The 10,781-nt window shown below is 30.6% G+C and overlaps 1 protein-coding gene across 1 annotated transcript; it reads right to left on the bottom strand.

Moving 5' to 3' along the window:
- Positions 1 to 8,103: 8,103 nt before the first annotated feature.
- On the bottom strand, positions 8,104 to 8,703 carry LOC144564383 (uncharacterized). The gene is made up of 2 exons (XM_078313981.1): positions 8,305 to 8,703; positions 8,104 to 8,160 (listed from the first exon to the last, which is right to left on the bottom strand). Exons 1-2 carry the CDS (start codon positions 8,701 to 8,703, stop codon positions 8,104 to 8,106), a joined length of 456 nt encoding a protein of 151 aa, XP_078170107.1.
- Positions 8,704 to 10,781: the final 2,078 nt, after the last annotated feature.

Genomic DNA, 10,781 nt, shown 5'->3' with positions numbered 1-10,781 from the left:
CATCACAATCATCACATTACGGCCATGTCCTTCGAAAATCATGTCATCTAGAAAAGCCAATGCCTTCTCAATTTCACCTTTCTTGCACATTACATCTACCAATTTCACCTTTCTTGCAAAGTCGAATTATAATGGTGATGCAGGTCATGACTTTAGGCTCATGATCTTTGGAAATCTCGACTCCTATAATATCCAATTCCTTTTCAAGTTTATCTTTCTGGCATATGTAAATCAGTAACCTTCGTAAGGCTTTTTGTGAACATTTTTCTAATATAACCTTTTACCTACGATTCTCATGCGAATTTAACAGATTATACTCTGTATTATATTTTCCTAACAATAAATTCTTGGAGATCTAAAATAATATCCCAATATCTAAACTATACTACTACCACTGATGGGTACCAGCATTCAGATTGTAACAACAACCCTCAACTTTCTCAAAAACATGCAAAGGTACCGAACAACAAAATCAAAATCAAAATTGTTCAAGCCCGATACCAAAAGACATAGTTAAGGTTTCAACTCCAAATCAAAAATTGAAAAATCAATCAGTTATATAAGATTCCAACGGCTCAAAAATCACAATAAAAATGCAATATGACCTTTTACAAACAGTATATATATGCTTTTTCCAACATCACATAATTAGATGACTAAACATCCCTGCTCAGTGCAAAAAAATACTAATGCGGTTTCTTATTTATGCAGTGTGAGGACAACAAAGCAACGTAGATGGAAGGAATAACTGCATTAGCCCAATACAAATAGTTTCACATATTTTGTTAATTGTAATTTTGTTGGGCGTCTCTACATTGAGAACACTAGCAATCATTTTGTTAAGAAACTGTATCAAAAATTGTGTTTAGCAGTATCATAACAAAGGATAACTTGCTTATCTCAGGCCGATGTAATAACGTAACCTAATAATATAATATTTCCAGGTGTACAGTTTTTGTTATGTTTATGTGCAACTATTCTAAGTTTATATAGTTTTTGCACGCACTATCTTTATACTGTATCAACTATTGTTCTATTTATTTTTCTAATCTTAATATTCTATAGAATTCTCTATCTTCTTCCATAGTAGTTGCCGAAGCAACGCACGCGAGGCACATGTCTAGTTTTTATTTAAATTTAGTCTTAGTATCTACTAAAAAGCAAAAGAAGGCACCCCCAATCAATTAAAAATTCACATCTTCTTTTTAGTGTTTAAAAATTCACATCTTCTTTTTAGGGTTTAAAAAAAAAGTTATTACAGATCCAATAAGATATAAGTCCCAAATTAAACAAAACTTTTGTTCAAATTTTCTAGAAACTCATAGTAAATGCAGTGTTATCAAAACCGGACCGGACCGGCGGTTCAATGTATATATATGCTAATTATTTTACGCACCAACAGTGACGGATTATCTCATTATATCATTTATATTAGAAATTAATACAAAGTACACAAAGAAGGAAAAAAGAACCTTCAATTAAAAGTTATAGAAAATTCGATGAAAAATTAGAAAATAATAAAGAATAAAGAGTACTTGCCGAATTTTTTATAAATATCCAAAAAAATAATTAAATTTCAAAAAATAATCAAACTTGGACAAGATTTTGAAATCTACCCAAACCGAAATTTTTTTTTCTGGTAATTCAGTCTAAAATCAGAAATTTTTTTTTCTGGTTTTACAATTCTAGCGCCAAAAAAAGAAAAAAAAATTATGGTTTTTTTTTTCGGTTTTGGAATTCCAAAACCTTTACAGAAAAAAAAAATCGGAATTTTTTTTTTACGGTTTCAATATATATATTTTTTTCATATTTTTTATTTAAAAAGAAATATTTATAATTTATTTATTTTTTATTGAAATATTATAAATATTTAATATATTTCTTTGAAAATAGATGGAATACTATATAATTTGATTTATTAGAAAGACTACTACAAATAACCCGGATCAATATTTTTCATGCCGGATTTTTTGCGGTTGTAAGAAAAATTAATATATTTCTTTATGTGTTATTGGAAAAAAAAATAAAAATGCTTGGATTGTGAGTTATTGATCCCTGTTTAAAAGTCACGTCTAGATAATACAAAAAATATTGTACATTTAATTTATAAAATATTGTTTGACCAACAACAGGTTGACCATGTGCACGTGAGTTGGATTTTTTAATTGCTTTTTTTTTTTTTAAACAATGCTTTTTACTCTTATGTGAAACAGAATGGGCATGAGGGAAGTAATAATGGATATACTCGGAAATGCTTTCAAGCTACAGTGATTTTTACATATGTATCTCTCTATGTTGCATGGATATGGATACGGGTATCGTATCGGATACGATACGGATACGGCGATACGGTAATTTTGAAAAATCTAAGATACGATACGTCTATTATATATATTATTTTTAATTAATTTATATATTGTATTTAGATAATTATAACTTAAATCAAATTTGTAGAAAAATAAAGAATTCATGAAAGTTTAAGATAAATATTATATTGACTAGATCTTGTCACATGTGATGCTCTAGTGTAGTGGTTAAAGCTTTTGACCCACACTCGGGAGGTCCCAAGTTCGAACCCAGCTTGGAACGGAAAGAAAAAGAATTCTGCTCCGGTCCACTAGCGCGGTCCACACGCTCGGGCTAGTGTCCACGGGCGCGGTTCACTGGCCGGACTGGTCCACGGGCGCGGCTCGCGGGTTCGCGGATCACAGGCACGTATCTCGCTGAAACAGACGTATCGGATACGAGTCAACGCGTATCTAGCAGTTTAGAGATACGCCACGTCATCCGATACGGGTACGGTGCCTAAGTCAACGTATCCGAGTAACATAGGTATCTCTTTAAAGAGCTTTCAACATCTCGTTTTTATTTTTTAATTTTTAATTTTTAAATTGTACGGATAATATTTTGATAATAGTAAGAACATTTATGAAACAAAAAAAAAGTTTTGAAAGTTTTGTGCTAATAATAGTATTTTTTTTAAAACAAAAGACACGTCTAAAGATGATATATACATAAATCAATCAAAGAGACAAACAGTTAGTACTTTTAAATATATTTTACTTTTTGAATGCATCTATAACATCAAACGTTATATATTTTTTTAAGTTAATTACTATATTTTACGGAAACAAGCTGATTTAAATTGGTTCGGTCATTTTTTATTTTATCCCCACACCCCCCCCCCCCCCCTTCCCCCGCACCGCACTCCCCCCGCCGCTCAATTCCACCAACTGAAAACACATACACAGTGCATGGCAAACAAAATCTGCTACTGGGCACATGAGATTTTGCTTATATTTTGAAAATGAAGGAACATATACCTTTAGAAGATCAAAGACTTTTTCACATATGTACTTCTGATGATCAATTGAAGCACCTCTCTGTTGCAACTTGTCAGGATGCACATAAAGCAATGCTTTTCTGTATGTTTTTTTTTCACATCAGCTGCTGTACATACGGATTTAAGTTTATAAGGGCGTGTTCGGATGTCACGGGATTACAGAATGGGAATAGAAATTCACTTTTGAAAAAGTGGGAACCCACGGGTACGGAATGCATAGGATTAATCATGGGAATATGAGAAAACGAGTGTTCGTTTGTATCATGAGATTAATTGTGGAAATCTTTATTTATTTTAAAATATGTGTATTTATTTGTTTTACTTTAGTTTAGTTATAAATGATTTTTTATTTAATTATTGTTTTTGAATAGTATAGCGTTCTGTTTGTATTGGTTTTAACCAATTAAGTTAAAGTTAGCTTAATATAAAAAAAGTAATTAAATATAAAATTACAATGAAAAAAAATTATTGTGCCACCATCTATTTATTTAGACCAATGATATATTGTAAATTTAATATTTTATGGGTAGTAAATTGTAACATTTGGTAAACATATTTTTTTAAAAATTATATTATTGAAATTAAATAAAATTGATTAAATAATAATATTAAAAGGATGAACCATTTCTAATAAAAAATATTACTAAAATGGTACAAATAAAATAAAAAAATATTTATAAATAAATTAAGAACTAAGAAAACAAAAATTAAAAACATTTTAAAATATTTACTAAAAAATAAATATTTATAAACAAAAAAAATTAAAAAAGTGTAATTACAAAAATAAGAAAACAAACAAACAAACATTTAAAATATGTAATTAAAAATAATAAAACAACAATTAAGAATATTTACAGAAAATAAACATTTAAAAACTTTTAGAAAAAAATAAATGTTTATAAACAAACAAATATTTAAAATATGTAATTAAAAAAATAAGAAAAGAACAATTAAAAATATTTATGAAAAATAAGCATTTAAAAACATTTAAAAAAAAATAATCATTTAAAATATACAATTACAATAAGAACTTCAGAATTTGGTTAAAAAAAGTTCAGTCCGGATCTGGACAATATACTTAGTTCCACAATGGGCACTTAGATTGGAAAGATATCTATATATATAGAGTGAAGGGTTTGTGCTTGCTAAGAGTAGTTGTGAGAGGAGAGAGACTGAGAGTTTGCACTCCATGTCTCCACGTGGGTCGATCTCGTCAGGGTTAGGCGACCTCACGACCTCACACCGTAGTTGTAGTAGAGGGTCTGCAGTATGTGAATATGATCTTTTGTCGGAATCCAGCGAGTGCTGGGCTGACGGTAGGGGCAGCTGTTGCGGTTGTTATTTTGGAGGTTGGATTTGGTTGTTATTGTTTTTTTTCTTGAGGTTTGATGGTGGGGTTTGATTATGTTGCATTTTTTTTTTCCGGTGGTTTCGATTGAGGTTGGAACTGGAGACAAATAGAATATGGTAAAGGTTCACGCGGACAGTTTCTATATGAAGCATTAATTTAATAGGGTAGTGTTTGAATGGAGATACTTAAAGTCGTTTTCATATTCGACCGACCAAATCTGTCCACGCGCACAGTTTCTATATGGAGCACCACGTGTTATTCCTTCTCTATGTTAATTCAAAAAATAGGTTTGGACCAATCCTGGCAGTGCAATTTGACGTCCTTTTCAAGTGTGTATCAGTCTATGCAAGTTTCAGATCTTCAGTATATCTATATTAGGCAAAATTGCAGAACTAAAGCTCTGACAAAGTTGATTTTTTATGATTTTTGAGTCCGTTTTAATATTATTTTAAGATAGATATTGGTCAGATATAAACATTTAGGGAATGCAAATCATTCTTATATATTTTTTAAATGATGGATCATTATTATGATCTTTGAACATATTTTCGTACCATGCAAGTAAATTGTATTGTTTTAACTTTTAATTATCGATCTATTTTTTATGAAATCTTGTATTAAATGCTCTGCTTTTATTGCCAAATTTGACCTGTCCATCACATTTCTTACCAAATTTGACCCGTGCATCACATTTATTGCCAAATATGTGAATCTTAATTTACTGGTTAGAACCGGGAACATTTATGACTTATGAGCAATTAGAAAATTCCAAAAAGCCCATAGATTTTTGGAATTTACATATCCAACCTGATATATTTATTTATATCATTAAAATAAAATTTAAACATATAGCACAGTTTTCTTTGAATTTTGATTTATATTAGGCACGTTGCAATTAATAATTTCTTGTTTTCACTGTTGGCGTGCCTTTTTTCTCCTGATACACCGATATTGTTAAATGTCTGCTATATAATATAAATTTCGTCCAGTATGCTGGCACGAATTTTTAATGCAAGAAAAAAAAACACTCCACATTTGAAGTGCAAATTCAAAATTTAAAACAAAAAATTTTGAATTTTGAATTTGCACTTCAAAATGTAAAACACATGCATAATTAGATACGGACATCTGATATCCGAATATCCATGCGGATAGTGGTACGGATATGATTTTGAATTTCAATTATTTGTATCTGAATAGTAGATATATAACATATAATTTAATATATATTACGAAACAATTGATGTATATATCTACGGATATCTAATCCGTATCCGGAAAAAAAAAATTGAATACAGATATGATTTTACCACCATCCGATCTGTTTTCATCCCTACAAAAATACAACATTTATAAATGGATTGGATTTGACAGCTAAACAAAATCGGAACCTGACTTGTTTACACTCCTGCAAACAATAACAGTCATACATTTGTGTCCCTAAACATCCATCTGTTATTCGGTAAAGATTCTTCTACTGTGTATAAAAAGCTTCGTTTTTGAAGTTTTTTTGAATTTTGAATTTTTTTTTGAATTTTTGAAATTTTTTTGGATTTTTAATTTTTTTTTGAATTTTTTTTTAAATTAAAATTTTTTTTTTTGATATTTTGATTTTTTTAAAATTTTTTTACAAGGGACGTTTAATATCTTTATTCAAATAACAGGCCTTGTCTCGTCCCACGCTCACTCCTTCCAAATCTCTAAAATTTACACCCTGACGTTATAACAAAAAAAAAAAGGAAATTGTTTAATGAAGAAACTTCGGTTGACAAAGTAAATTGAGAAGAGCAAACTTGAGTTGTGCATTATAATAATTTTAAGTTAGTATAGAATTCAACACTGACATAGATATTGTAAAGATCAGCATATATATTTTTATTTTTTTCTCTTTTTAAAATTTGACAAACACGAGCATAGTCATCTTTATTTAATTTTAACGGCCGGTGGCCTAACAACTTTGGCTCTTGATCCACATCTCCGAATGAATGATCTAACATCTCTGTTTGTTTTTTGTGTGATCTACCTTCATTTGTTTCCTCCAATATCTCAATTTTTTATAATTTCAATAAGCGTAAACACTATAAACATAAAATAGTGAATTATTTATTAGAGATTATTTAATTTCTTTGATTTATCATCACAACATTATAAAAAGCAACATCACAGAGTCTATAAATAAAATATATGTATAAATAATCTTGTGAAATCATTTGAAAGTTGTGAATAATGTTAGATAAATCACACAAAGGGACTGAACAACTGAAAATAGGCATCCTTAAAGTATGAGTAAGATTTTTCAAATAAGTACAATCTTAAACACACAAATTATATCGTCTTTTTAGCCTTAGAAATGAGACGGGCCTGGTTTTACGTTAACGGGCCAAGAGCTCTGTTGTATTTTGTTTTTTGTTTTTTTGTTTTTTTTAATCTCAAATTTTTTTATTTTTATTTTTTTGTCATAATAAATTCTTTTAGAAATCATTTTCCATATCTAACTCACTTGAGAAAGCATTTTAAAAGATAGGACCACAAATGATGGATGATCCAAAGAAGAAAGCATTTAAAAAGAATTAATGTAATTTTTATTTATTTTTATTTAAGAAAAAGAATAAACGGTTTTTTTACCGAGGGTTTGTCATTGGCAATTCTTTTTTTCCTCCTCTGCTAATCATAACAACTTAATTGACTCAGTTTGATCAGATTAATAGGAATACACTTACAAATACGTGCTTGCATGCAGCATGCTTGGTTCTTGTTTCGTTACTGGTTCTGGAGGCTGTGCTCAGTTATCTTGACTTAAATGGCCTCGGTATTTTTTACATTTTTCTACTTTTGCTGGTTTGCTGGTTGATACGTCATACTCGTAACTGTTATGTGAATTTTATGAAATTCAGATTTGTTTTTTATACTATCTGAGATCTAAGGCCTGGATGAAATTGTAGATTTTTTAGAGACACGAATTTGCAAGTTGCATAGCATAATGCATGTGCACAATAAAAAAAATTTATACACTCTGAATTATAAATTGGGTTGATTAATGGTAATTCTGATGTGTTAATGTATTTGATGTTTTGGGTTTAACTGAAACCCTGTAACTGAGCATAAGTTGTAGATGATAATCAGCTCTAAAAAGTGTCAAGGGCGTTGAATTTATTTGTTTAGCCTAGTCTGCTAATTTCTGATCAATTTTATTAAAATTCTGCACCATTAAAAAACAGCGATTTTCAAACTATCTTAATAAATAGTAAAAAAATTCCAAATAATATAATATTTGGTCTCCAAGCACATTTTAATATGGAGATGACATCTAATGTTGGATCGATCATTTGGACTTTAAAAATCAGAAAATAACTTGGTTGCACGAGAGGCGTGGTGCAATCGATTGTATATTAGAAAGGTAAATATTCTGTTACAACATTCTCAAGTCCTGTAATGACTTGCATCCCTCCTCAGAAATAAAGTACATCTAGAAAAACAGAAAACAAAAAAAACAATAAGCCCAAAACATGCTCTGTTATGCATCTCATCCATATTTGAGCCACATCCTGCTATCCTGCTCTATTCTCTCGGCCAGGAATCTTGGCTCCAATCTATCTCCTCCAAACACTACCTGGTTTCTACTCTTCCAAGTACTCCATAGAGTGCATATGAATTGTGTTGTCCAAATCTCCTTCGGTCTGTTTCCTCGTGCCAGTTTTGATTGCATCCATATTTCTTGTACCGTCATAGCCGGTTTCATCATTCGGTAGCCAAGTGCATTAGAAACAAGGAACCAAACATGTGTTGCATATGGGCACAGGAACAATAAGTGTAGAACCGATTCAACCGGACAGTCATTGCACATTACACAGTCAAGATCACAGTGCATCCCTCGGTGCTCCATCACCTCATGTGTCAATATTTTGTCCTTCAGAAGCATGGTTGCGAAAACCTGGACTGTTGGTGGTGCCTTGCTTGTCCACACTTCCATGAATGCCCATTTAATCATACCGGCTCCAACCATGGTCATGTATAGCGAGTTAGCCGTGTAAACTGCCTTACCGTTCCACCTCCGGGTTATTTGGTCTATGCTACTGCTTAGTTGCACACTTGCACCAAGCCCAACTCTTCATTTTCTGGAGCAAATACATGTGATATATGCACCGCATCTCCCAGTGAGATGGGTGGATATTCGATTGTATTTTGCCTTGCTCCCAGCTTTGTCATTACAAATTCTGACCATGAGTCAAACCAGAAGGATATTCCCATCCCATTGCCAATGATCCATTTCGTGGACCACTGGAAAATGCCATGTAGTCTAATTAATTGTCTCCAAAAAAAAGACCCACTTATAGTCCAGAGCCTTGGTCCGTTGACATAATTCCATTTTTTTCTTATTTTGATTATAACCAATAACCTAAACCCTAAACACTCTCTCTCTCTCTCTCTCTCTCTCTCTCTCTCTCTCTCTATATATATATATATATATATATATATATAGAGTAGAACTAGGGTACTCTTAAGCTTACCAAAGTTTTGGTGAGCTTAACTCTAAAACTTATCAAATTGATTTCAAATGACGAATCCGAACCGTTGAAACCCACCTACCTTACGTGTGATGCATCTACATGTGAAATTTTTAAACATTCGAATTAATTTAGTATAAAGTCAAGTGGTCAAAAAACGTTCAAAAAATGAATGCACTAAAATTAATTTATTAACCTTCTAATTTTGACCACTTGACTTTATACTAAATTAATTCGAATGTTTAAAAATTTCACATGTAGATGCATCACACGTAAGGTAGGCGGGTTTCAACGGTTCGGATTCGTTATTTAAAATCAATTTGATGAGTTTTAGAGTTAAGCTCACCAAAACTTTGGTGAGCTTAAGAGCACCCTAGTTCTACTCATATATATATAATGTGGCATACACAGATTAATTAGTTTTTTATAGATGGTAGGGAAATGAAATGGAGGAAATGGAGAAATAAGAAAATAATTTAATTGGAAGAATAGAAGATAGCTGTAAGAAAAAATAAGGAAAGGAATTGCTAAGGATTTATTCAATTTTAATGTGATAAATCATGTATTAGTCTGTGTGGCGAGCATGCTTTTAACTAAAATTTAAATTTCTACACATAAAATAGATGTATATAATTCATTTTTATTTCATTTATCTCATTTTAGTTAATCAACTTTATATAGAACTAAAAAAATATAGTTATCTTTCTTAAATGCTCGATGAATTATATATATATATTTAATTGACTAGTGAATATAATACGGTATCAATGAGCATGGAAAAAAAATATAATTATTCTGAAATTGAGGTTGTATATTTGAAACTTTGGAATGAGCTGTTTCATTTTCAAAATCAATTCCTAATATTTTATTTTCCTTATTCCTAATAGATTGCACACAATTCTTAAATCCTATATTAGGAGGTATATCACTAATAATAAGCACCTTATTTTGTAGAGATCTAGAGAGAGGCATAATTGAGACATTTACATACCCTCCTTATTTATTAATATTATTGTTGTTAGCACTAAATTTTTTTTTTTTTTTTAATTCAGAGGCTATTTGGAAAAGTCAAAGAACTTAATCAATGTTCCTAAAATATTTCTCACTTTCTCCGTTTGATTTCAGTTGAAAAATCGAAATTCATTATTTTATTTTATCAGATAGGGAAAAAATGATTTAGTGCTAAAATAAGAAAATATTGTGAAATATTGTGAAAAAACAAGAAATATTACAATATTCTAAAATAAGAAAATATTGAGAAAAAAATTCTAAAAAGGAAGTTACTTTATCTATTTTTAATACATCCGGCCTATCAATAATGTGATTTGATAGAAATATGACTAGAAAATAAAAGATTTGACTCGTTGGTTGAATTTTTTGCATTGATTTTGCGGAAAGGATACAAAGGAGAGAGAATGTGTTGTGGTTATGGATGGATTGGATATTGAGTCAAAATATCGGATCCGGATATATGGGGATATCCGCTCCGTTTATACCCACACAGAATTATCTGAATTCGTATTCGGGGCTACTTCTCTATATGTATTAATTTTTCGGATCCGTATCTATAATTATCCGGATC

The sequence above is a fragment of the Carex rostrata genome, chromosome 13 (assembly GCF_964058835.1).
Source record: "Carex rostrata chromosome 13, lpCarRost1.2, whole genome shotgun sequence".
Lineage (NCBI taxonomy): Eukaryota > Viridiplantae > Streptophyta > Magnoliopsida > Poales > Cyperaceae > Carex > Carex rostrata.
Note: the sequence above shows the minus strand (reverse complement) of the source record. Positions and strands in the feature narration are given on the sequence as shown.

What these genes read in the sequence shown, in the direction of transcription:
- LOC144564383 (XM_078313981.1), bottom strand. Translation starts at nt 8,703, where the DNA reads ATGACCATGGTTGGAGCCGGTATGATTAAATGGGCATTCATGGAAGTG. An exon ending in CTTGGAAGAGTAGAAACCAG is followed by an intron (nt 8,161 to 8,304) that starts GTAGTGTTTGGA and finishes CTGTTTTTCTAG; the next exon opens with ATGTACTTTATTTCTGAGGA.